The 27,719-nt window shown below is 44.5% G+C and overlaps 1 protein-coding gene and 1 long non-coding RNA gene across 11 annotated transcripts in view; one reads left to right on the top strand and one right to left on the bottom strand.

Moving 5' to 3' along the window:
- ST18 (ST18 C2H2C-type zinc finger transcription factor) overlaps positions 1-21,502 on the top strand; it is a 142,689-nt gene extending 121,187 nt beyond the window's left edge. For 9 of the 10 annotated variants that reach the window (XM_045050162.1, XM_045050160.1, XM_023248498.2 and 6 more), the window contains 7 exons: positions 1,874-1,936; positions 2,039-2,119; positions 3,090-3,311; positions 8,153-8,241; positions 13,620-13,723; positions 15,915-16,058; positions 19,014-21,502. In XM_045050162.1, coding sequence (XP_044906097.1) covers positions 1,874-1,936; positions 2,039-2,119; positions 3,090-3,311; positions 8,153-8,241; positions 13,620-13,723; positions 15,915-16,058; positions 19,014-19,154 — 844 coding nt within the window. In that variant the 3' untranslated portion in view covers positions 19,155-21,502. The remainder of the gene's footprint in view (positions 1-1,873; positions 1,937-2,038; positions 2,120-3,089; positions 3,312-8,152; positions 8,242-13,619; positions 13,724-15,914; positions 16,059-19,013) is intronic. The other variant, XM_023248501.2, reaches the window with a different exon arrangement.
- LOC123383220 lies at positions 134-17,860 on the bottom strand. The gene is made up of 2 exons (XR_006592735.1): positions 17,163-17,860; positions 134-2,085 (listed from the first exon to the last, which is right to left on the bottom strand). It is a non-coding gene; the product is annotated as an uncharacterized LOC123383220 (long non-coding RNA).
- Positions 21,503-27,719: the final 6,217 nt, after the last annotated feature.

The following is a 27,719-nucleotide window of genomic DNA, read 5'->3' as shown; positions in this document are numbered from 1 at the left end:
AGTATAGACTCTGGAAATCGTTCTATACATTGCCGTTTTTCTAGACTGAAATGTCAGAATGTTAGGTTGAGAAATAATTAGCAGATTGGAAAGAGAGAAGTGCCAGTGAAAAGAGAGAAATACTCAATCAGACTTATCTTACTTGGTACTTTTATTCAGTCTTACTCAGTTGTTCTAAATGTCTACATTTCCCTGCCTTAATTGTAACTGTGGGTTTTCTGAAGTATTTCCTCTGAGCATTATTTCTAGAAAAAAAAATGTTGATAACATATTGAAAGCATGTAGGTCGAGAAGTTCTATAGCAATATTCAGTATTTACAGGTTTTGTACAGCCATCTGATAGCTAACATCTTTGGGGTTTTTTTCTATACAAAAAAGAAAAAGAGACATTTCATTGACCTCTTGTTTAGATACTCCAGTAGAATTCCAAAACAAGGTCACTGAGTTTTCTGTAATTGCAATATACTAAGAAACCACTATTTTCCTAGAAATGTTAATAAAAAAAAGACCAGCTTTCAGTCCTCTCCTACAATGTAGAATATCAACTCGGTCTTTAAAAGGTCGGTTAAAGATACAAAGCCGGTTTCTCTGGTTAGCTCGCCGAGATGTATGCCGATTTTAAATTTCATTTGGGAAAAAAAGCATTTACACTCTATGTTCTGCCTCGGGACTGGATATAAAAGTATTTTCATGAAAGTTCAGTGGGTTAGAGTTTCAGAAAAGGAATGGTATTCATGTTGCTTATTATTATTATCATTATTATTATTATTATCTTCAAACTCTTGTTTGGGGAGAAATCTGAACCAGGGTGAGCATACAAGTGGAACACTAACAATGATAATGTGTACAGCAACCTTCAGAAAAGCAAACGTCTTATATTGGCCACTGTGTTTTCATTAGTATTGGGGATATTTTAGAAAGGTAACGATCGGTGAGAAGTTGTATCAATTTTTACTTTCAAGTATGTTTTGAAACCTATTCCTACTCAGCGTTCCAAGTAGAATTGGATTCCCCTTCCTCTTTTTCCCCTTCTCATTCCAAATTTAGTGGTTGATTGTCGATAATAGCTATTGGTAGATTTTCCAAAAGGCCATTTAAGTTGGGCCATGAGGCAGAACAGACCAGGTGCAAACGACTTGGGTTCTTTGGCAACTATATTAATGTGCCAAGTGTCGGGAGCTCACACATACCACTCTCGTCCGTGTGAATTTAATAGATTATCACGGTCGTGGAGCAAATCAAAGAAAATAAATCGTGCACAAAAACAACTTGGAAAACTTTTTTTTTTTCTTAAGTGAGAAAGAAAAACTTTGCATGATGTAGACAGAAGGCCAGCAGTAGGTTGCGGGCCAAATTTCCGATTCCTCCCAAAATAAAGTCAAAAAGAGGAAGAAAGAAAGAAGGTAGGATAACAGCTAATGCGTTGTCTGCCAGGCATCACACGGTAGTTATCTTATACATCTTAACATATTCTTTATTTTTTTACTTTTTTTTTTAACATTTATTCATATTTTGAGAGACAGAGAGAGAGCACAAGCAGGGGAGGGGCAGAGAAGGGGGGAGACACAGAATCCAAAGCAGGCTCCAGGCTCTGAGCCATCAGCACAGAGCCCGACGCGGGGCGCGAACTCATGGACCGCGAGATCATGACCTGAGCCGAAGTGCGACGCTTAACCGACTGAGCCACCCGGGCGCCCCCACCTTAACATATTCCTTGAAAATGTATTCTTAGGCAAAAACTCATTACATTTAAGGGGGAAAAAAAGAGCCCCACAAAAAGCAACTCGTTCTGTTTAGTTCTACTTGAACGTGGCATGCTCCCCTTCCCTCCCCCACAACCACGCGGCCGGCACTCTGTTCCTGTGTTTTCCAGGTGTCCAACCCCGGGTTGCGATGGTTCCGGGCACGTGACTGGAAACTACGCTTCCCACAGAAGGTAAGATCGATTTCATTTCGGAAGTAGCGAAATCAGAACTCTGACGCAGCGGCCAGTGAGATCACGTGGTTTGGTTTTGTTCTCTGTCATGCACATATTTAGTTTGTCCGGCTGCCCTCGTGCCAGGAAAGGTGGTGTCAAAATGACTCCTACAAAGGAAGAAAAAGAAGATCCTGAGCTCAAGTGAGTGTGACCGTTGAGGTGGGGCACCGGGGCCAGAAGCCGCTTGTTGGTCAGATGGGCAGGACATTGGTTGGGAAGCAGACGAGCGTTTGGGGAGAGGGGGTAGCCTATGAAACGCACGGACGCTTGCAGCAGCAGTCAGAGGGCTTAAAAGCTCAAGAAAATTGTCTTATTCCTAGCTATGTGTACACAGTTCTTTGATAATGCAAAACAACAGTAATAATAAAGAAAAGAGGAAGTTTATGCTTTTTCCAGAGTTTTAAATGGAAAGCAGCCTGGTGGAAGGGCCATAGCGTGATAAATATGGCAACATTTCCCCCCAACACTTTAATTTTCATTAAGGTACAATTTTGTCTAAATTAAGTTCCCTCTGCTGAGAAATGTGCTACCAAGTCTTGGATAATATAGGCAGCTACAGATGTAGAAGTTTGTAAATTTCTTGCTCTACAACATTTCTAAACGCGTTACTTCGGCATTTAAGAAACCAGCGTCCCCATTCTACGGGCAGTGTGCCATACAATGTAGGGCAAAGTGGTTAACGTTTTATGCACTTGGTCTTTTGTTTGGAGGCAGCCTAACACAGTGCTTACGTGATTGGCTCTAGACCTAAAACGTGTGGGTGTGAACATGACTCCATTTCTAGGGAAATGGGTGGCAAGTTACCTGAGCTCCAAAAGTTTTCCCCACCTAAAAAACGGGATAATAACGCTCTCTGCCCGACGGGTTTACAGTGAAGATTACCTGAGATCAAGCAACGAACCTTCCTTAGCTTGGGCCTGTGGACCACTCTGACTGCGAATACAATGCTGTTTTGCTAGTTGGACTGGCATTTTCAGAGCTCCTTAATTTCACCACTTGCCATCTATTTGGTATGGAATCGCCGCTGCCTTCCCATTCACCTAGTTACAGTGCTTCCTGTAGAGTTTTCCCCTGGCTCCCTGCTGGTAACATCTCTGCTCTGTCTCTCTAGATGTCCTGTGATAGGGTGTGACGGCCAAGGTCACATATCAGGTAAATACACGTCCCACCGCACAGCTTCTGGCTGTCCCCTGGCCGCCAAGAGACAGAAGGAGAATCCTGTCAATGGGGCCCCCCTCTCCTGGAAACTGAACAAACAAGAGCTGCCACACTGTCCCTTGCCAGGCTGCAACGGGCTGGGCCATGTAAATAATGTTTTTGTCACCCACAGAAGGTAACGTCTGTTTTCTGTCTTTTGTTGTGTTGTTGTTGTGAGGGTGTGTCACCTCAGTGGCTTTGGGTCGAGGTGGGGAATCCCTCCTTGGGGTCATCAGTCGTAGCCCTTCAGATGTTGCGACGAGTCTTGCCGGATCGATGTTTGATGACTTCGAGGAATGAAAAATGCTATTTTCTCTGTCTCTGAAACTTTACTCCGTAGTTTGCAAGGGCTGTAGAAATTGCATTTGGTTTTGGGGTTCTAAAATTTGCTTATGCTGCTACTTTTTAATGGTTTAGTCTTTTAACGGTCTGCTTCGATTTCAAGTGGTGATATTTACTCCGTTATGTGGCGTAATTGTAAACTTTCTCTTTACATATTTATGTCCCTCCCTCTCGTGAACTGGCTCGATTTCAGGCCGAATTGTAGTTATTTTGCTGCTGGGGAGATGTGACTCATCCCCAGCAGCCAGAAAGAGAATGACACAGTGACTACTAAGGATACCACAGGATGAAAGAGGTTTAGAAAACCCTTTATAGTTTCACAATGACTTAATTCCTTTATCACTGGGTGTCGTGGATTTCAATGGAGTCCTTTGTTGGGAACACTGATCTTCGTCCAGCTTTTTGGTTCACATTCTACCTAAAGAAAAGAGGCTAGAAGATTCACCACACACTTCTCTAATCAAGGAGGGCCCTTCTAGTCTTCTGGCCCCCTGTGCACGATGCGGATTTGACATCCAATGGAGCTTTAGTGAGCCCTGATGTTTTGCGTATGCAAATTGAGCAAAGCGGGGGTGTTCTAGATTTTGTTTGATTTTAAAGATACGTATCAATGGCATCAGAAAATTAAGCCTTTCAGGAATTGCTGTTTTAAGTGGACGTATAGCCATATCTGCTTATCAAGAAAACCTAAATTTTTGAAGTGTTTTTTTTTTTCTGATTTTCAAATGCACGGTCATGTTCACAACAGCACACACTGTCCTGAGTTTGAGTCATTATTTCATATTCGGGAAGGACAGTCACAAATCAAGTGTGCCTGATGGCGTATTAACTGCCAAGTGGCGTTACTTTCTTATCGCGGACTCGGTAATATCCATGTTAACACCGATAATGAAATATTAACGCCGTCCTATGGGGGGCACATCCCTCGGTCAGCAACAACAGAATGATCTTTAAAAATCATGAAGTTTTAAATGATGACACTGAGGCTTGGTGAGGATAGAGAGCAACAGGGACTCTCACTAGAGGTGCAAGAGAATCGCTAGAGCCGATCCCTTCAGGAAGTCAGGTTGAGAAAAGAACAGATGAACATTCCCAGCCCCCCAGACACCGAGCTGATAGGCTTACGCCTTGGAGAGTCTCCTGCACACGGGAGCCCAGAGACATGTCAGAGAATGTCTATGGGAGCGTTGCCCTCCTAAGTCCAAACCGTGACCCACCCACATGCCCGCTGACAGTCAAGTGCATAAGTGAGCAGTGGTGTCCACGGTGAAAAGGAAGTGAAGCCTTAGTGAATTTTAGAACACAGTGCTGAGTGGGAGAAAATGCTGAAGAATATGTGTGGTGTGATTCTGTTTCCAAAAAATTAAAAACAAGGAGAAGAATTGCATTTTAGAAAGCTAGGTCCTCATTCACCTACAGGCAATGGTGATCTCTGGGGGCAGGAGAGGTGACTGTTGAGGGCACGGGGAGCTTCAAAGTCATTTTCGTGTTTGAAGGTAAAAGGTGTTCACCTTGACGGTGTTCTTTAAACTGCGAATATACGTTGTATGTATCAATGCACATATTACGTGCTTCATAATAAGAAAAAGGAAATTATGAGTCAAAAAATATAAGCTTCAGTATTAATGCCAAGATAGAACTTTGTAGGAGAAAGAAAATAACTGTTTAAACAAATGAATAATTCAGATTTCACTGTTCTTTACTGGAGAGTTCTCTTGCTGTTTAAAGGGTTTAAGAGACTGACTTCACTTTGGCGTATTCTCTTTAAGGTGGAATGCTTCTCTTTACTCTAGATAGAATTTAATGAACTAACGTAATAAAAGGCCTAGCTTATAGCCTGGCACATAATGGTGTTTAACCCAGACGATTTCCTTTCCCTTTCATAAAAATTATATTAACATCTGCATATACATACATCTATATATATATGCAGTAATTCATTAATAATTCATTAAAGTGAGAATGACTTATGCTAAAATAGCGCGTTTTAACCTCGGATACACTTTTATATATTCTGTATTTTGACCCTCAAATCCCTGAGGTTTTTTGGTACTCTCTCCGCTCGCGGACAATAGCTAACATCTATTCAGGGCACGCTCTGTTCCAGTAGAGAGCACTGTTCTAAGTACCTTACGTGCTTTATTCCTTTAATCCTTTACAAAACCCTGTGAGCTACAGAGGTAGTGCAATTACCCTCCACCGACAGAAGAGGACGAGTGCAGGGAGGTTCAGGAATCGCCCTTTGGCAGGCGGTGTCGGGACAGCAGCGCCCCTGTCGTGACCCTCCTTGGTGTTCGGTGAATCTGTGTGCCAGCCTCACGCACACGGTTTGCCCCCAGCCGTTCTCTAAGGTAAATTCTGCCGTTTTTTTCATGCTAACGTTCCGCAAAACGGGAATAAGTACAAAATTTACCTTAGAGGATGGTCGAGAACAGTTTGGCCCATGCATTTACATCAGCATAATATTTACAGACTATTTGAAAACCTTGCTTTAAGTCTTACATGACAAACTTCTACTCTGAAAAAAACAGCAGTCTGAGAAGACAAATGATTTTATATTAAAACACACACACACACACGATGGATGTTTGTAGTTTCAGAACCAGAACTTCTATGACCTCATTTAGTGCTATGCCAGAACTTTGTAATTTGTTTGAGAGCTTTAATATACACAGTGATTTCCATGCAAATCGTGTCATCTGCTATTTCACTTTAACAAGGCAGATGAAGATATAGTTTAACATCGCGCTGATAAGTGATAGACTTATACACTGGGTCAAAACCATTGTGACCTGCCCTTTCTCCTGCCTTTGCAACTCGGAGCCCAGACCGTGATGGTGACACCCCAGCCAGCCTCCACCTACGCAGCAGGTGGAAACCCCGTGGAGGAGTTGTTCATCCTCAAATGGGAAGACAACCGTTGATCGTATTTTCCTATCCCGTTGTTTTAAATTTAAGATTTGTTTTACCCCCTGGAAGATATAACTACGTTGGAAAATACAAAATATCAAGTGGTATTTTGAAATCATATCCTCACTTTCATAACTTCCCGTACGCTTTAGCTCTAAGTCACACAGCTGCGGACGCGTCACTAACTCTCCTCACCACTGTTACAACTGGACGTGTGTTGCCCTACGGTAGAAACAGAGCAGATTGTTTAGAGGACAGGGCCAGAGAATGTTCCTGAGCTGTTAAAAGCCATCACTGTTCCACTACAAGTGGACTTACAGGTCACTTTCAAAATCCACCTTACCAGCAAATACTAATCTTGTTCATGACAGTTTTCTGAGAACACACTATGTGACATAAAATAAGACAGACTTGTGCTAACTTTGCAGAAAAAATACAGATAATGAAGCTTATAGGCCACACTTTACAGTGAGAAGCTTACAAAATAAGGAGAATCCAGTTCACGGTTCTGTTTGTGCTTTTTCATTATTTTCTTTTCTGATGCTAAATATTTCATAACTTAGCAAATTTTGGCAAACCACATGGCCTTCTTTTTATATGTAATATTATATATCTATTATTTTTATATTTCACATAATCTCCATATACAATGACTTAGAAGTCATTTAAAAACATATTCATTTAGCAAACATTTATAAGGGGCTTTGCTTCAGAAATATTTTCTTTCACTCTGCCGAGTGTCCTGATGTTCAGGTCGAAAATGATTGTTTCATATACGAATTGTAACCAAATGTCTGTGGGGAAAAATATTTGAAGTGGCTGATTTGTGACCAGTTTTAATGGTGCTTAAAAATCCTGTCTCTAAAAATATAGCAAAGTTGCAACAGAATTAATGGTTGCTTAAAAGAACAAAACTGTCTCATCATGTACTATAAGATACAAGTTTTGTTCAACGTTGTCATGATCATTTTGGTGCAATTTAAATAAAACGGGTGATATTAAAGAAAGGAAGCATAGCAGAAGGATGTAGCTATTAAGGAAAAGGGGTAAACCCCACTGCAGGAATAGACACTGCCCACAGGGAGCGCATCTGAACATATTTACAGTGCTTCCTTTTAGTCTCCTTTCGGAGTAGAGATTTTTTAAATGACAATTAACGTTTTAAAAGCTAGAGGATAAATTAGAAACAGTCCCGTGCCCAAATGGTATGCGCTACACCTGTTTATTTTTATTATTTTGGGTGTGTATTAATTCAAGCCATTCTGTAAAGGTCAGACTACAGTATATAAGAAACAGGAGGAAGTAGATTCTGCTGTATTATTCATGGAATTTTGACTAATTTGGAACAATTCTTATTTGTAGCACATACGTACAGTCTTACATTTATGGAAAATAAAGGGACCACTACAAAAAAGGCACTTATATGAATGCAGAATAGTAACTTTAACAAAAGTAATTAAATGATAGTATCAGCAGTAGCTATTTGTGTTTTGATTTAAAGAACAAAAACACAAAGCACTACTACATTATTTGAGGGCCTTTGCTTTCGTTTTCATAGATGTTACGTGTTATTTCTACAAAGAGACTGCAGATTATAATGTAATTACTTGGCAGGCAAAGACAGTAAGTGGGAATACAAAATTTTAATTTTTGTAAGACGCAATGCATGTGAAAAGGGAGAAATAATATGTATTTCACACATTGGTATAATTTCCATGTTCACAGCTTATCTGGATGTCCTCTAAATGCACAAGCCATCAAAAAGGGCAAGGTCTCAGAAGAACTGATGACCATCAAACTCAAAGCGACAGGCGGTAAGAGCACAGAGCTGAAGGCCGCCGTCCCCACCAAGGTCTCAGCCGGCTCCCCAAAGTGTTCTCGCGCCAAAGGACTCTCTAAGTGGGAAGTGCGATTTTAATATACAAGAAGGAAGCTTTCCTTGAATTTGAACTAGAGCCATAACTTCGTCTAAAATGCAATTTCTTGGGTTTTTTTCCCTTCCTTAGTAAGGATCTCCAACGGAAAATCAAGCAATGCTATTCAAGGGATTAGGAAACACTGGGTGAACTTTTGTTTCCCAGTGCTCAAAACGACAGCTTTTGCATTAGTGTGTGTGTGTGTGTGTGTGTGTGTATGCGCACACGTGCGCGCGTTCCCAGTATAAGTCTTCTATTAAATTCCAAGAAATACAGTTTTTGGCATTTATCTTTGAATCCTCAAATTTTGTTCCGTACTCAGAATGATATTTTTATGATGAATCTGGATGATTTAAATTTATATCCAAATCTGTATCTGTATTTCCCTGGTGTCAATGCCTCATCGAAGTTAATAGATGCAGTTTCTGAGCTCTGTCTTTGGATCCTTCAATTTCCCTTTGATTCTTGAGCGCTTTCCCCAAGATTTCTCATCACTATTATCTCAGGCACGTGTTGTTTCCTTAGAACATCATTCTAAAGCATCCGCAAACCATGGCAAAGCAATCGTGTTTGCGTTGGAGATTTATTTGATGGTGTCTTTGGCACATAACTGGAACGGAGCAACCGTTACTTTACTTCTTTGAAAGTGTTGCTCCATTTTTTTAACTTGCGTATGAGTGTTTAGAACGAAGATGCGCAATATCCACAAGAGGGCAACACTTTTGAGCTTCCTACTTCCCTCTAAGTCTTTCATCTGCCATCAGATGTGTTATTTCAAGTGGCCCCTTGGGGACCTGCTCTTCCTCCCGCAGCCACCGCTAAGAGGCGAAGGGGGTTGGGGGAGGAATGGACACGCTGGGGGTTAGGGGCTGCGCTCGCCATTCTGTCCCACATTTAGATGCTCAGCGAAAGTGCTTTCTCCAGGTGTCTTCCTTGTTCTTTAGAAATACTCCTCACTTCTCAGCGGCCTCTTAGCACATTCTCTGTGAAACTGGCACAATTTAATATTTATTTATTCACGTGTCACCTTATTTCAAACAATATGTAAATGAAAGGGAGTGCGATGCTACATTAAAAAAAAAAAGCTACTTAGAAAGTAATTCAAAAAAAAATGAGACAAAAGGAGATCGAAGATAAGGAAGCCAGGTGGGCCAAGCCTGAGGATCCCGGAAGGAACGTGTGAAGCAAGGCACTTCGCAGTGGCTCAGAAGGGATCTCGGATTTGACTTCCGGCTTTTCAGAAGCCAAAGCAAAAGGAGAATATAATCGCTATGAGAATCACACCGTCAGCAAGTAAATTTGGAGCAAAGAGTTTCTCAGGAACTGAGTGCGTGAAGAAAACATTTCCCATGAATCTTCATTATAAGAACCCAGCAACACCTTGAGCAGTAAAGGTAACGGAAGTCACAGAAGTCGCAGGCTGCTCCTGATAAAGAACAAGACGCCCAGCTGTTGGCACTACAGCAACTTACAGCGAAGCCGTGCGGGGCACACGGCTCTGCTGGGCTGCCCAAACCCCCTGGTAGACGGTCACAGAACCCTGGGGGCAGCTGGACCGCACACACGTCCTTCGAAGGGTGCTTTATAAATTGAGCATCTTCAGCCGAACTTTCAAAGGACATGGGGCAGCAGCAAGATGGCTAGAAAACATTGACAAGTGTCTGATCTGCCTCTGTTCCAAATGGGCCAGGACATTGGAAACGGCACAGCCTCACAATCTAAGGAGCCAGGGGCCGATGCTCATCGAAAGCCTGAGAACCCACAGTGACTTGTGTGTGAGGAAAACCCCACCTGGTTCAAGTCAGGGTCAGGGAGGACATAAGTTCATTTGAGGTCCTCTATAACAGTGGGGCATCATCCCGTAGTCCCCTGGCCCCCTGCCTTGAAGCTTGGACACAGCCGTGGTTCCCTGGATGACTTACAAAGGGGGTGTAACCCAACACTCTCTAGGCCCTAAGAAGAAAGTCAAATTGCAGTAAACTCAAGAGTGCATATGACTGTCAGCCTCCTGGTGGGCTATATGAAGTTAAACTGGGTACCGATCATTCAGGCAAATTGGTTAGTTGCAGGAGACGTTGGGAGCATTTTACCGACAAACTAGTCAAAACATGGAAGCTCTACACCAAAAGCACTTACATTCACTTTAGAAGAATTGATCTTTAGTTCTCTGCCCTTGCCATAATTAAATTGCCACCATGACTAGTCCTTGATAGTAAAATTACAATGTCTGTACATGAACAAATGCTTGCCCTTCTATTCTTTGTGGGACAAGTAAAAGTTACGATGGTTGACCTACGTATACGTTCTTATACTTAGTAGACCTTTCTAGGTCTTTCCGTGTGGCAGAGTATCATGTTCTAAATATTGTTATACATCATTCTTTTCTGGATAGAGCTCTAACTACTTAAAGCCCCTTACAAGTTGAGTATGTCTGCTGTATACAAGTATATGCATCCCTTATAAATTTATACAGAATATAAAATATCGTTATAAATTAGGTAATCCCTAGTTATATATATTAGGCACAGATTTAACCTAAGCAAAGAAAGCATCTTCCTTTGCTTTTAAACAGGTACACCCTTTAAAGAAACAGGGCCACTGAATAGTTCAGCAGAATACTCTTTGGAAAGTTTATATGGCTTCCTTGGTTAACAATACATAGCTGACCTACCCCAGGGCCCTACTTCCACTCTACGTTCTGTTGTGTGTGTATCTGTCAGAGAACATCAGTGCACACATTTTATGGATACTTTCAAAACAGATTAAATATCTATGCTAAAGGTAGCATTATAATGGTTGAGAAAGCATATTCTCGAACCGGAGAGCTTGTGTGCTGAATCCCAGCTCTACCGCTTACTACTTAACCCCTTCATGCCCTGGTTTTCCCATCCTTAAAATGAGTAATAAGCATACCTGCTTCATGGGATCCTTAAGAGGATCCAGTGAGTTCACACTGGCAAGTGCAGGTGTGAAGTTCATCGGTTGCAGCCTCCCAGCTCCACTCAGTGGTGGAGGCTCTTAAAGACCGTAGGTAAGGAGAGGAGGGGGGCAGACAAATAAATCAGTAGAAATAAATAAAGTCATGTATTCATGGGAAAAAAATTACAAAAAGATTGGCTGAAATGCCTCCTCCCCCAAAATAAAATATCTCCCCCAATCCCAGAAGTCATAATGAAAACATTAGTTCATGTATTTATTAATTGCATGAGGATTTATGGAATTTATGGAATTATGGAGAATTTATGCTATTACCCTTTTGTGAGATCTCGTCTCCAAATCATACTTTTCCCATAGGTGTCCAGGTACCTTTTGTTACGAGGCATCTTCTAAATGGCCCCATCGTGGTCAAGAGACGTGAGCGTTCTCACTCTCATTGGATGCCAGGGGAATGCAATCCTAACTAGATCTCAGTACTGAGAATCGGGGCTGTCAGAGTCTTCTCGCAAGCATCCATGACTTAACAGCCAAAATTAAACCCTTGGTTTTCCCTCTGGAAGCTGCCATTCCGCTAGCCTTCCTCATCCCAGGGATGCCACTAGTCGCCAGCTGCTTGAGCAGAAACAAATGGTCTTCCTTGAGGCCTCCATGTACTCATCCCCTTTCTTCCATCCGTCACAAGTATTGCAAATCCTACCTGCAAGTTTTATTTGAGTGCACTTCCGTCAGCCCTGCTTCCACTGCCATGGGGCAAAGGGCCATCCGACGAGCCAGGACCCCAGGGATAATCTCCTAACCAGTCTCCTGGTTTCTACCGGCTCCCTTTCACCGCATCCTCTACTCAGGACTGAGCTATGCTTTTGAAAAGCCAACCAGATCGCATCAATTCCCCTGCTTAAAACTCTTCACGGGTTTCCACTGCCCGAGAATAAACCCAAGCTCTTTGTGAGGTGGCCTGCTTTCGTCACTCACCGTGTGTTCATTCACAGGGCCCTTCTTACAGTCCGGGGAGCAGACCTTCCCATTCATTGCCTTCCCACCCCAGGCCTCTGTGCTTTCTACCCCGTCCCCCGGGATGCTCATCCCACCCGGGTCCCAAGCTTTTCATGGGCCTGCCTTTTTTGTAGTGGTAAAGGCTCAGATTAAAAGAGCCTTCCCCAGTGAGGGTTCTCAAAGCACCGCGTGTGTTTCCTTCCCAGGTCTTCATCTTTTATCAGACTTAGGGTCTGCCTCACCAGATACTATGTAAGAAAATGCCATTTTCTGAAGTGGAATTTTATTCCAAAGAGACAGAAAGGAAAAACAATTTGACAAAGAAATATAGCAATAGAAGCTTTCGTCTGCTGAAATCAGAAAAATGCCAAGTGCTTAGAGCACTCGGAACATGTTTAATTGGGAATCTGCGCTCCCTGGTGTCATCCAAATCAAGTATCTCAGACCCAGTTGTCTGAAGAAGATCCTGTCTAGGGTAGCAACCAGTTGAGCTCGGTGCTCGGAATTCTCCAGGTGCAGCCAGCCAGTTCGGAATAAATCCTGAGTCCCGTATCCCGGATGTTACAGAACCATTAGTGTGGTCCTGGGGAATTGTGTATTTTTTCTTAGGAGCCGTGTCCCACGGTTGACTCATATTCAAAACGATCGAGGTCCTGAACTGCCGGGATCTTAGCTGTCGGTTCGCTTTTCTTCTTTCCTGAATCTCGGAGCCCAGTTGTAGATCGATCTTGTGAAGTACTCTCTTCATTGGTGCCCGCTTGGCCCGTTTTGATCCAGGCACTTAATTCCTTCCAATAAGGCAGTACGTGCCCACAAAACGCCCACCTGGTTTTTCCTGCTGTGTGGAAAGCTTCAGGGCTTACGGGTTCGTTTTAGCATTATATTGGTAAGCGTTGTTCGCGTTGTTGTTGGTGGGCATGCCGTGTGTTGCCAGGTTGGGCTTTTGTGAATGTGCCGCGTATGTCTCATGCCCGCCTCCCATTGCACACAGGCGGCCGTTTGTCTTGGGTGTGGACCTGGGAATGGAGTTGCTGGGTCACAGAGCATGGGAGGCTCACCTTCAGGGGACAAGGGACTCTTTTCCAGGGTAGTAACCCCAGGGCAGAATGTAGAAATGTAGAAAAGTAGAAAAAGCTCTTTTCTACTCCCTCGTCTCACAAAGAAATCCCATCTTGTAACTCTAGAACCCACTCTTTTAGAATCTTGAATATGGGTCAGGGTAAAAATTCAGCATTTCGAATTAACACTAATTTTCCCTTAGCAAACCACAAACAAAACATAAAATGACTTGTATTCTCATTGTCTCACATTTCCGTTTGCACTCAAGAGGGTCTGACTCTTTGTAGGTATAGAGAGTGATGAAGAAATTCGGCACCTGGATGAAGAAATAAAAGAACTGAATGAATCCAACCTTAAAATTGAAGCAGATATGATGAAACTCCAGACGCAGGTAAAAACAACAAAACGACAGAAAGCTATTCGTTGTCTTTAAAGTGATCACGACCATTAGTGGGGGCAAAACACGGAACCGTTAAACCCTATGATGAAAGATAAACCGTTACCTTACTATGAATACACTGAGCGTGCCTCTGTGACACCATATTGCAAAGCTTGGGTAGGTAGGACGGTCACCCCGGGCCACCACTGGTTTGGGTAGCTGGAGGCAAAGCTACTCGTGCGTTTGTCTTGGGTGCGTTAAAGGATTTAGAAGCAAAGCCGATCGTCCTGTAATTAGAGTCCCGCAGAACACATGGTGATTTAGAAAAATTGTCACGAAAAAATACAAGAAGACTTAGTTTTATTCAAAACTCAAATAAAACAGAGCAACTTTTCCCATTTACTTTTTCTGGAACACCTCTGAACGTGTGTTTGTTAGAAACAGGTCTTTCTGGAGATTTTCCTGGACAGAGTGTTTACTGAAAAAACCCAAGCAGTTTCTCAGTTCTGTAATCTCCTGTGTTATGTCTGCCCCACCCCCTGACTAAATGTATCCAAATGGAAATTAAAAGTTCAGTCCAGGATTTTTTTTTTTTTTTAAACACGAATAATGACCATATTGCAGCAAGGCAGAGGGATGAGAATAATGAGACAAAGCCTGGGCAGAAGTTTCTTCCCCCCTTCTGTCTTCTCCTGAAACATGGGGTTTTAGGGCCTTTCTGGTTACTGACTCTCAGAAGTCCTCACTCACTGTGGCTTCAAACAGAACTTGGTTTCCTAAGCCACCGTGACCAGTTTTATAATCTTCCTTTAATAGCTAGCAGGTATACAAAAGAGCTTGACGCATTGGTTTACAAATCATGGGGACTCCTCTTGGGAACCATTCGTGAAGCAAGCAAGACCTCTGCCCTCAACGAGCTTAAAGTCTAGAAGGGGGAGATACAGGATAAAAAAATCGTACATGACAAATTACATTGTGTGAGACAAGGGGACATGGAGAGGTGGCCGGATTTTAACCTGGGCCTGGGAAGAAGGAAATGTGTTGACAAAGACTTGAGAAGCCGAAGGGGGTCGTCAAACAGGTATGGGGGCAGAGCATTTCAAACCGTAAAAACCACAAGTGCAAAAACCCTAAATCCTGAGAAGGCCCAGAGTTCTGAGAAATAGCAGAGGGGAGCATGTGCAGGTGAGTGCAGGTGAGTGATTGAGGTGGGGATCCCAAGAGAGGTCACCCATGGAGCATCCCAGAGGCCCGTTTAAAGAACTTGGTTTTTATTGCAGAACCATTGGGTTTTTATTATTATTATTATTATTATTTTAATGTTTATTTTTGAGACAGAGAGAGACAGAGCATGAATGGGGGAGGGTCAGAGAGAGAGGGAGACACAGAATCCGAAGCGGGCTCCAGACCCCGAGCTGTCAGCACAGAGCCCGATGCGGGGCTTGAACTCCTGGACCGTGAGATCGTGACCTGAGCCGAAGTTGGACGCTTAACCCACTGAGCCACCCAAGTGCCCCAGAACCATTGGTTTTAATTTTGGCTTTAATGCAGAACCATTACGGGGTTTTGAGCCAGTATCAATCAATAAATCCATCATATTTGATCTATTTTCGGGCTTACATTTGAAGAGACTGGTATTGGTAACTGTTGAAGACGAGCCAAGAAGAGATTGCATGGGGCCAAGCCAGGTGCAGGGCCACCTGTGAGAAGGCATCCACGGTCGCTCCAGGGGGTGGACCCAGGGGCCGGCAGTGCAGGTGGGGACGGTGTCCATCTTGGAGACTGCGAAGGAGGAGCCCAGTGGGTGTGCAGTGAGAGAGAAAGAGAGCCTTCAGGGACACCTCGAAGGTCTGCGCGAGGTTCAAGTTGCTACCGTTTGGGTAGGCGAGGACTGCGTGTGGAGCGGGATTGGGGGGAGCAGCGAAGGCTCCCTCTTGCACCTGCTGAGCTGGAGACGGCCACCGTCCGGCCACGTGGAGAGGCGGAAGTGGCGACTCACGGGAGAAGTCCGGGCTAGAGATGTAAACTTGGCGATGCGATCCCAAGACTTAGAGTGGTCGCATGGGCTGCGGTTTGGTGAGGAGGAGCTGGGGGGCACGCGCTCCTTGGCAGTGAGGGTGAGCAGGCGCCCTTCCCCCGGGGAGGGAAGCCTTTCGCGCTCCCCCAGATCAGCCGCTCCTACCCCGGGTCCTTTCCGTTGCAGATCACCTCGATGGAGAGCAACCTGAAGACCATAGAGGAGGAGAACAGGCTCATAGAGCAGAACAACGAAAGCCTGCTCAAGGAGCTGGCTGGCCTGAGCCAAGCTCTCATCTCCAGCCTCGCGGACATCCAGCTCCCGCAGATGGTGAGTCCGAGGCGGCACCCCCGCAAGCAAGGTCGCCGCCGGGCTGCCGGCCGCGGCCGCTGCCCGGCGACGACCTCCCCGCCGGGGACCGTGGCGGATACGCAGGCCAAGTTACAGTAAGGCGGAGCGTGGTGGATCTCGCCCGAGTCCTTTAGAGTTGGCGGCTGATTCAAATCTCGCTTTACGATGTGAGATGAATGTCGGAGGCCAGAGCCCCCTCGCTGAAAGTTTGTTTCTAAATGGAAAGCTTAAGCCAGCCACCCAACTCAAGAACCATGTAAAAAAAAAAAAGTTTTTTAACTTGGTGGGGTTTTTTCCTGCTAAGCATGAAGAACATACTTAAGTTCTCCCATGGAATAAAAAAGTGAGCTAGACATCCTTTCAAGACCGAAACGTGTTTGAGTTTTGGCAGCTATTTAAAATGCAGAGATAACGGGTTTCTATCACGTTTTCGTAAATAAAACACACATTTGGAAGAGAGGCTGCATTGTTGAATGCTTTTCATTTCATTAATGCATGCATTTTTAGAACAAGTTTTTTAAAGCTGCAAATTTTTTGTACAGAATGATTTAAAGAAGCAGCAGTTTAGTGACAAAAGATGACCGGGTTTCCTGAAAGCACGAAATCCTTCAATTTACCCCACTTTCCAGCATGGAGCCCTCATCCGACTCAATTCCAAATGTGTCTCTTGACAATAAGAAAAGAAAATCGATAATGTCATAGTAGAGAACACAAAGGAAAATAAATTATTACTTTATGGCCAGTATCAAGGTAAATTGTTGGATATTATTATGATACTATTTATGAACGTTTGTGTAATTCCTACTTGAAATTTGTATTCATTAGTAGCTCTTCCTTCACAAGTGTCATAAAAATAATCACTACCATACAAGGGACCATGTACCCCATACAGCTGTCTACAAGGCATTCTAGTGGTGAGATTTAGGGCTGATTACACTACCCGTTCACACACGCAGACACCAAAGACTGAGCCTTGGCATTCGCATTCCGTAGCTGAGGAAATCAAAGTTCGGAGAGTTCGTGTAATTTGATCAAGGTTCAAGAGCCAGGTGAACCCGGCTTTACCGTGTGGCCTTTACTCACCTTGCCGCCAGGGTCGTAGTCGGGTTACAGACTCTCCAAGACACACACGACAGGGCAAACAGGAAACTGTCGACAGGGCAAACAGGAAACTGTCGTTAGATGACATTCATGATTTAAATCAGCACTTTGCTGAAATAAGGCACAGAAAGACAGACATCATGTTTTTTCACTCACATGTGAGTTGGGAAACTTAACGGAAGACCATGGGGGAAGGGAAGGAAAAAAGAAACAGTTACAGACAGGGAGGCAAACCATAAGAGACGTTTAAATACACAGAACAAACTGAGGGTGGAAGGGGGTGGAAGGGGGTGGGGAAAATGGGTGATGGGCATCGAGGAGGGCACTTGTTGGGAGGAGCACTGGGGGTTGCATGGAAGCGATGAGTCACAGGAATCCACTTCCGATGCCAAGAGCACACTGCACATTGTATGTTAGCGAACCTGACAATAAATTACATAAAAATCAATCAATCAATCAATCAATCAGCACTTTGCTCAGCACAACAAAATAACCGTCAGATTTAGCAAGCCTGCTTTCTAAATAGCAGCGATAACAATAACATCCTTTATAGTATTTAGACCTTTTTAAATGCTTTATTTTTGAGAGAGAGAGAGAGAGAGAGAGAGAGACAGAGCAAGAGTGGGGGAGGGGCAGAGAGAGAGGGAGACACAGAATCCAAAGCAGGCTCCAGGCTCCGAGCTGTCAGCACAGAGCCTGACGTGGGTCTTGAACCCACAAACGTGAGAGGGTGACCCGAGCCAAAGTCGGCGCTTAACCGACTGAGCCACCCAGGCGCCCCCAAAAATAAACTTTCTTTTTAAATTTTTTAATGTTTATTTTTGAAAGCGTGAGAGCATGAGTGGGGGAGGGGCAGAGAGAGAGGGAGACACAGAATCCAAAGCAGGCTCCAGGCTCTGAGCCATCAGCACAGAGCCCGACGCGGGGCTTGAACTCACGGACCGTGAGATCATGACCCGAGCCCAAGTAGGATGCTTAACGAACTGAGCCACCCAGGCGCCCCGTATTTAGACCTTTTAAAAGTCCTTTCTTCCAAGCATTTTGTGAAGCAAGTAAAGCACGTGTCACACGTTTTCAAAAACGTGGGGAAATGGAGGCACCAGGAGGCGGTTAGTGGCATTCCCCCTGTGTCATCCATTTCCCTTCAGGCACACGTGCGACTTACACGTATCAAGTGACCACTGTGTGAAGCACCCCACTAGGCAAAGGAGCTACCAAAACACACAAAAAGGATAAGGCACAAGCAGATCCTGACTTTGCGAATCTGAAATGCTACCGAGAAAAGAAACAGAAAAATAAAAAGTACGTTACAATGATGTCGCAATGCATCGAGGGAAAAATGGACAAAAAAGCGTCTGAGGATGAAAAAGGAACAATTTCCACCCGGTCTGTGAGCAACTTGCTCCGATCTTAGCCCTCAATCCCAGCCCAGTGCTGCCACAGGAACCACCTGGTTCCAGCAAAGCATTCCTCCGCAGCCCCTCGGACGTTCGCCTTCTGCAAACAGGGAGTCTGGGCTGTGCCGAGCGTGTGCAGTTGCTGAGGCTGCGTCTGGAGGGAAGTTGTGCAGCTTCGAGGGGTCCAGCCCAGTAGCTAGACATCCACCTCGTGTGGCTCCAAGCTGAGCACAAAATTCCGGACAGTCCATCACATCCAGCCCATTAACGGAGTAAAGACGGAACAGGTGAATCCCGACACCCTCCGTGTAGCCACGGGCACCCTTCCCTTCCCTCTCAGACTCTGGGGCCATTGCTACCCTTTGTGTTACTCGGTCCCCCTTTTGTCCCAGCCTCAATCACTCTGATTCGTTCAATGTGTTTTATCTTCATTTAGGGACCTATCAGCGAGCAGAATTTTGAAGCATATGTAAATACGCTGACAGACATGTACAGCAATCTGGAACGGGACTCTTCCCCAGAATGCAAAGCTCTGCTGGAAAGTATCAAACAGGCAGTGAAGGGCATCCATGTGTAGGACCACAGCGCCGCGGGGCAACAGAAATTGCAAACAGCAGGAACACAGCCGGATCTGGAAGGGGCCCCTGTGCTGCGAAGGCGCGCGGGTGGCCCTACTGCATTTACGATTGCAACATTGCACTAATCCCCACCCCCCTCCCCCCCAGCTGACATAAAAAGGAGAGAAGAACTATGATAGACTCTGTGGATTAAAAGCAATGCAGTCAAATATTAGATCTTATTTATTTTCATATGTTTTTATTTTATTTCTTCATTGCACTCTTTTGGGTTATTTTTGTTTGTTTTTGTAAAGTATATGTAAAATAAATGTGACATTTTTATATTTTATTTATTTCTAATCAAAGAGTTTTTTTATCTTTTAACTGCATTTTGAAGTCTGCCATATTTTTACAAGTGTGTTTATTAATTTATTTTCCGATAGAGTTTAAAGAGAAAGGCACCTCTCACATCACATATCTTGCTGGGTTTCAATGAGAAAACCGAAAAGCAAGAAGGAAATCCTTGGCGAAGGACTGCACTATGGTCCGGTTTGATTTTTATTGCGCACTTCTTTTCCCCCCTTTCACTGGCTTTTGTATTTGTAAACGGGCTTGCAGCGAGGAGCGGGGAAGAAATAAGATAAATAGCGCCCACTAGTGGCAAATGCGCACTCGCAGAAGCACAGCGTACTGAAAGACCGCCTGTTCAGAATTTGTCAGCAATAATTAAATATAGCAATCAGCAAAGTATTCGACTTGGCTGTACGGTCTTAGTTACTATGGATTATTTATTTGACATGTTTTAAAGAAACATAAGCTTTTTTAGTGATGCAGATTTGTCTGTCTGTTTTTCAAGTCGTATCAGATAGTTGGCAACTCTTATCCCAAGATGAGAAATAAGGCTTGATGTGACCAGCCAGGCTTCCCTGCCATATGTGGCTACGCTATACAAGTGACAATATTGGTGTAGATTTGTACTTAGCAAATACAAACACGTCCAAATGGGAGAATTTGTAGGTACCATATCCCCTGAAATAGCATTTATCTTACTGGGTGGACTAGAAAGGAATGGAAAATACACGAACACGCGAAAGAACGTTACTCCTATGTGAGTAACTGCTTTGAACACTGGCGACGTTGTCTTACCCTCCTTAAGCAACAGGAAAACTTCCAATCTGATAAAAACCAAACAGGCACTACAAAGTGTACACAACTCACACCCACGCAACACCCACAGATACACGCACTCACACACACTCACGCACACGGGAAATTGAGCCCGCAATCTTGAATTTCCGGGTGGATCAGAGTTTAGTAGTTGCTATAGTAAAGGCAATGTCTATTTCAGGGATTGTAAAGTAGTTAAGCATTGTTTCAAAAGTTTTTTTATATTTATTTTTTTTAAGAAAAAGGTATAGACAACCAGCTAAACTGCCTTTTTGGTGTGCACACACACCTCGTGTGCAATGTGCCTCCGTGTAAATGGACACTTGAACTTAGTGTGGGCTTCATTTTCTGTGCTCTAACAAAAGTGTTTATTTTTTATTAGCCTCATGGATACGTAGATTGAAAGTGATGGCACTCACAGGCTTGATATATTCCACTGTTATTACTGTTACCTGCACAAATGAAAAGGAGTATCGACAGTAATTCCACTCCCATGACACTGTGGTCATTGTTATGTACTAAGTGGGGCTTATCTTCGGATTGGGGTTCATTTGAACCCTTGAACCTTAGTTTAGTGAAAATGAGATGTCTGTTCTTAGGTAGGAACGGTGTTTATTTACAAATCAATTTAAAAAAAAGAAGAGCTACCATATGTGCTGTCTATTATAAATGGGACGCCAAACAAAGTTTTCTATTAAAAGTTACGTACTTGCAAACATTTTGCTATACAGTCCTCGATAGATGCATACGAATAAGTTCACTTATGACAAAGACGAAAGTTTAATTTGCTAAATATTTTAACAAGTCTGTTATATATTTTATTTAATTTAAAAGAAATCTCTTACCGACCTATGTATTTATTACTATAATTTACTATGGCTTCGGGTTAATTTATTTGTGTTGGCATAGTTTGAGCAGAATGTTTGGTGAAATATGTTTGTATTTATTTGCCTCCTTGGTACTTGATGTGTTTTGTCATGTGCACTGATTTTTTTTTCCTTTCAACTCTGTTAAAGGTAGATACTGTAAACTGGGTCTTTTGTAAACCACAAAAAGGCAATGATGTATGCATTTTTTTTATTTCAAGTAGCTTGTTTGTACACTGTTTCTTCAAATGATTAATATTTCTTACATCAAAGCAACGGAATTGTGCTCAGTGCTGTACGTTTGATGTATGGTAGGAAATAAAAATTGATAATGAGCTGTGCTGTGATCTTTCTCGGGCCACTAGCTACGGCCCACCGTCGCCATGCCACGGAAAGTTCGATCCCCGAGGAGCTCCGCTGAGGTGAGCTACCGCGGAGTCGAAGGGCCCTGGTGCCTTTCAGTTGTGTCAGCCGGGCCCCTCGGCTGACGGCCTCTTCCCGAGTGGACAGGAGTTTTTGCCAACTGATCAGTTGTCTCGGCCTTCGGTTCAGTACACACATGCGGGCCAGCGGATGCCTTTGGGGCAGGGGGGACCTGCACTGGCACGAATGGGTCACCAGATCCCCTGTAGCTAGTAAGCAGGAAGACAGAGGCCCCACCCTGCGAGTTCCACAACCGCTTTGGGGACTGGGTACATCCCTGTATCCATCCAAGCCCGCTGAACTCAAAGGAAAGGAAAGTCATGGTGAGTTCTCGACAACGTCTCCTTTGCCTCTGTGTTCTTCCTCGCTAATGTCAAGCGGCCAGCTTCATTTAATTGTCCGGTTTCTGCCCGGCTTTGCCCATCTGTAGGACTAGCTGACGTTATACTCCATGTGGTAAAACCCCTGTACTCCATGCAATGAAGCAGAATTGACCGAAGGGAAGTCTGGGTGGAACCCCAGAGGCACGCCCCGGGTTGCACTTGAGGGGACCTCCACGGGGCGGGGGTTGGCGCCCGGCAGTTAGTGACCAACATGGCTCTGAGTCACGAAAGTTATTCCTGTCGAACGGGCACATGACGCCCCCTGGGAAAACGGGTTACCAGGTGCAAAGCTGCTCGGCTGTTCTCAGCTCACCCTCCGCAGCATGTGTGCATCCTGCCCCGACTGGGATTTTCCATCAGTAACTGGGGTCTGTGGCCCTGTCTCTGAACACGCCAGACGAGGAGCGCGAGTCCTCTGGGAAATAAGAGCGTGATGGGTAGGCCTCATACAGTCACACGACAGAGGTTTAACCGGAGGACACTTACGCCGGCCCCGCTTCTGGCTTCCGTGCCCATCGGCCCGGCGAGGGACAGCGAGGTGAGTACCGGCTACCGCGATGGCCGTGCAGGCTCCCGTGGAGACCGTGTGCACAGGGAACTCAGGTCCCGGAAAAGCGCCGGTTTCAGGGGCCCTGGGCAGGTGCGCGGACAGGCATTGCGGGCAGCAGGAACTGCATGTGCGAAGGCATACTGGTGGGACCAATCGTCAACAGAGCAGACTAAGGCAGTGAACAGATCAAAAACGTCGGGAGAAGCGAGGAGGCGAGTGCCCGACCGGGGCTGCGCTGTAACCGGCCACCTTGAGGGGTGTTCATTTCCAGGAACAGACTCCAGAATGCCAGCGGAAGCTTCAGGACCACGGAACGGCGGGATCGGATTTCCGCTGGAGGTAGTCCTGCAAACAGTTAACGTTTTCTACGTCAAAGCGAGGCAGTTGGGCTCAGCGCTGTACCTTTGCCGTCCGGGAGAACCTAACAACTGACGGTGAGTGTTGTGCTTGTCTTCCAGCTCAAGACGTTCCCACCTAGAGACCGTTCCCACCGCTGCGTGGAAGGTGCCCGGGTCTTCAGGCCCAGAACTAAAACGTTTCCACTTGAACCGATGTCCTGGACGAAACGAAAGGCGCCGCATGAATCTCCCACTTGCCTCGCTGGAAGAAGTTCTGAAAACGAACCTTGCGATGATACCTAGATGATTTCTTGACAGTCACAAAACTCATGTTTTCCACCTCTCCTCCCACACAGCATGACCATTTTAGTGTGCTCTGGGAATAGTGCCCTGCTATTTCCTCTCATTATTCAGCAGATAATTATAAAGTAAGCAGATTTAATTGGCTAATAGCTGTCTACACTGTCACACACCATCAGTGGAGCCTTGGATGCTGCGTCTGGTGAAATCCTCAAACGCATTCATGGAGTCAATAGTGCCCCGTCCGATTAAACTGATGAGGAAACTGGTGCTCCAGAAAGTGAGTGACTTGCCCCAGACCAGAAAACTGGGAAAAGGTGGAGACAGGATCCGACCTCTTTCTAACCTTTGGAAGGTCCAGTCCACGGGCATCAGTCTAGTTACTGACGGTCTAGAATGGTCAGATGCCGCCTCACGGTTGGTAAACAAGAGCTGGTTAAGACGGCTTGAGCCCCTGGGCTGGCTCGCCTACGCTTCACGGCCACAGTGCATGGGATCACGATCCACATTATACAAATAGAAACCTGAGGCTCAGACGGGATAAAGAGTTTGCTTGAGGCCCCGGAGATAAGTACCAGGGTCAGGATTCAACCCAACTCTGACCCGGAGGGCAGCTCCTGTCCCTTCTGCAGACCGTCATTACTGTCTTTAGCCAACCCCTGGCTCGCTGGCCGCCATCCCCCCCGCCACAAGTCGCAGTCGCTGGGCAAGAGGCGGTCATTGGAATCACCACTCCAGAGAAAGTTGTTCGCAGAAGCATCATTTTTCACATTTAAACCACACTCTTATGATGTATTTCTCTTGTAAGGGCGTAGCAGAAAAATATGACACTTTAATAATTTATTTGATGAATTGGGATTGAAAATCTTACTACGCATTGTATTAACAGCCAAAAAAAAAAAAAAAGAAAGAAAATGTAAAAACTCATTTTTTTAGGGCAAAACAACATAATTACTGTATTCTGGCACCAGCTGCTTCGTGTGTGCTCGACAGTTTGGGATTGACCTCTGCCCAATAAAAGGCCACTGCACTGACCTTTACCAGCTATTAAATATTCAAAACCATAAAGAGAACGTGAAGTTCCCTGGTCTTAAGAAACAGCTGTTGTTTTACAATTTTCCACTCAAATATGTATTACCATATATAAATACAGTCATCTTTCTTCTGTGACTGATGATTTGGTTTCAGACGAAATCGGGGGTCGGACGTATGAGCTAGATATGCACTTTGGGGATTTGACACCTTAATAATGCTTTTAAAGGACCACACTTTTAACCATGGGACATCCTTGTAAACACTTATTTCCAAGACTGGTGTACTTGAATTTCAAAAACGAAGAGGAGAACCTTCAAGGACCAGAAACATCTCCACCCACACAGCTGGCTGTGCCCAGGACACAGGTCACTGTCCTCTCCGACATGTCTCCACTATCGGGTTGTGTCCATTAGCATGAGTTTACTATTCCGGGAAATCTCTGCCCAGGGAGAAAAATTGAAAATATTTTCATTATTTGTTCCGGGAACTTCTTCACAATGCCTTTATCTGAACAGGAACTGCTCAAGGTACTCTCAGAGTAAATACCCCTCTCAGGACAACAGCCAACCCGAAAGGGCTATTCTCTCTTCTAGACTCACTTTGACCCAGCTTTGCTGTGGCGTCTCTTCTAAACTGTTATGTCGTGAATCTATCCCATTCCAATTGCACTCTTATTAAAAAGTCTTCCTTAAATCAGACCCCCCAGACCACACAAACATCCCCCCTTTGCAAAGACTCTGCCAGGGTAAACTGAGATTTGTGTTATCAACAGATCATTTTGTCTGGATTCTGTGGGAACAGCATTCGACACACCCAAGTAATTCCCACACACAGCCAGGAATCCATATCTGGATCTTCAATTTTTCAGTAAGCAGGTACACCCCTGGATCAATTTTGAATCAGCCAGCAGCTAAGAGCTTGACTCTAAACATTTTCCACAACCTCACTGGATACTTCTGCAAACGTAAACAAAACTGAATGCTTTTACTCCCTCCCACATGCCCTTTTCCATCTCCCTCAGATCATCTAAATCGGTAGGAAAGGGTAAATAGTCCACAGAGCCAGGGGAGGAAGAAGAAAAGGAGTAGAGGGTGGAGGGGGTGAAGGGGGAAGAGTGCCGGAAGCCGAGCAATCCCACCAGCCTGACGGCAGGGCCTGGGCGGTGGATGGATCGGGACTGCAGGGCGGCCCGCCGACAGCGAAGCTTCTTATATTCCCGCTTTTATGTAATTTGGCCTTAATAAAAGTACCTGGGGAACTGTCTCTTGGAGAATTGCCCTCCACAGGCCCCCTGGGAAAAGAACCATTGGGGAAAGAAAATAAGGTTCCGCAAGGAAATTGTGCGGCCCTACATTTAGCCCTTGCCACCCCCTATAAAGGCTCCTCTACCTACAGGAAGGATAGCCCCATACATTGCCCAGCCAAGGAAGGAAAAAATGGATTTGAAAGCCCCACTCCAGTAACTAAGGAGTGTATCTATGGGCACAGGTTACTCCGACCTCTAGGCCCACTTGGCCCCCAGGAGGCATTCCAGGTGATGACTGAACCTAGTCGGTTAAAGTACAGAATGGTTCATTAGTTCCTAGGTGCATGGTCTCTCTGAGAATGTATAAGGCGTGGGTTTCTAGGGCCTTCTTGGCCCCCTCCTGGCACCTCGGACCGAGGCGAACACTTTTGTTCCTTAAGCCACAAGCGGTTCAGAGAAACAACTAAGAGGTCACGTCCCTGTAACTGTTCCACTTGAGGTGTTGAGAGATAGATGACCTTTCACGAAAACAGCATAGCAAATGCTTTTAGATGATAGACAAATGTAGATACATCATGAAAATAATGTAAGAAATTAATCAATAAGCAAAGGGCAGGAGGGAACGTTATGAGAAAATAACCATGTTATTCCTTGAAGGGTGATTACACATAGGAACATTTTTAGAATCAGGTAATGCCAGAAAACATAGATGACGCACGCTACAAGGAAATTGCTGGCAAATATAATGCCACGTTTGCCACAATAGAGCGGCCAGTTCGACCCACTGCTGTTGCCTGTGTCCGTTTTTATTTTTGTTTTATTTTTTTTTTCACTTTTTCGCCGACTCCGTTCATCCTTCCCGCTGGAGCGGGACTCCGGCAAAAGAGAAGAAACAAAGACAAGAAAAACGATCGTTCCCTGGTAACATAAGGATTTTGAAAAGTAAGTAAAAAGTGAATTCAAATTCCTTACACGGAACAGAAGGTGATTCATGGGGTCCGGACATGCACCAAGCCTGCTCCCTGTTTCCATAGGTGCTCCGAAACACTCTGTGTGTATGTGTGTATGTGTTAACGTTTGTTCGGTGCTCAGTGTTCGCCGGGAGCTGCTCAAGTGCTCTACGTACATTATTTAACTCTCAGTCCAATTCTGTGAGTTAAGAATCCTAATCATTACACATTCTGAAAAGATTCGCACAAAGTGGTTAAGTAACTTGTGCACAGCTGGGGACGGCTTACCCCTTCACGTCCGCTCCGCCCTCCCCTAAAGAGCCGCCTTGTTCCATCTGTCCCGTGCAGACTCCCCTCCCAGCCTTCCTGCCCTTCCGGCACCATCTGCAATGTTAGGGGCTGAGCGCTGCATTACGGCTGGCGCCACCGGAGATACAAAAGAATCTTGGGTGTATTGAGTTGAATAGACTACGGTTTTAAGATGAAAATTCCCCTTTTCTTTTTACTTATTTTCAATGTAACTGCTAGAAACTGTGAAGTTACACGTGTGGACTTCACTACACGTCTATCCAAAGGTGCTTTCTGACCATTCCTTCTGCAAGAAGCCAGAAGAACATTCAAAACGAAAATCTAAGAACATATTCTGCTCTTTTACCTTTTCTACAGCTTAGAAGTCAATAATGATTTTTGTTTGTTTTTTTTTTTTGAGGGAGAAATCCTCCAGCTATGAAAACATATGAGATTATTATAATTTTTATGTATTCAGACAAAGAAACGAAGTAGCTAATCAGACCATAAAATCCATAGGTATACCAAATAAGCTAGCATAACCTGAAAATCTAATCATTTTAGTTTGCTTTTTTTTTTTTAGAATAACCAATCTACAGAATCAAATTCTGATTTAAACAATCACTAATAGGGGTGCCTGGGTGGCTCATTCGGTTAAGCATCCAATTCTTGATTTCAGCGCAGGTGATAATCTCACAGTTTGTGAGACAGAACCCCAAGTCAGTGCAGAGCCTGCTTAACATTCTCTCTCTACCTCTCTCTCTGCCCCTCCCCTGCTCACATGCTCTGTCTCTCTCCCTCTCAAAATAAGTAAATAGTTTTTAAAGAAACAAAAGATCGCTAGAATAGTTGGAATCTTTTTTAGTACATAGCTACATATAGTGCTGACTTAGAAGCTTAGAGAGCCTACAGGAAATTAGAAAACCCAGAAAAGGGGTCCTGGTTGGCTCAGTCAGTAGAGCATGTGACTCTTTTTTTTTTTTTAATGTTTATTTATTTTTGAGACAGAGAGAGACAGAGCATGAATGGGGGAGGGGCA

Source organism: Felis catus, chromosome F2, assembly GCF_018350175.1.
Source record: "Felis catus isolate Fca126 chromosome F2, F.catus_Fca126_mat1.0, whole genome shotgun sequence".
Lineage (NCBI taxonomy): Eukaryota > Metazoa > Chordata > Mammalia > Carnivora > Felidae > Felis > Felis catus.
Note: the sequence above shows the minus strand (reverse complement) of the source record. Positions and strands in the feature narration are given on the sequence as shown.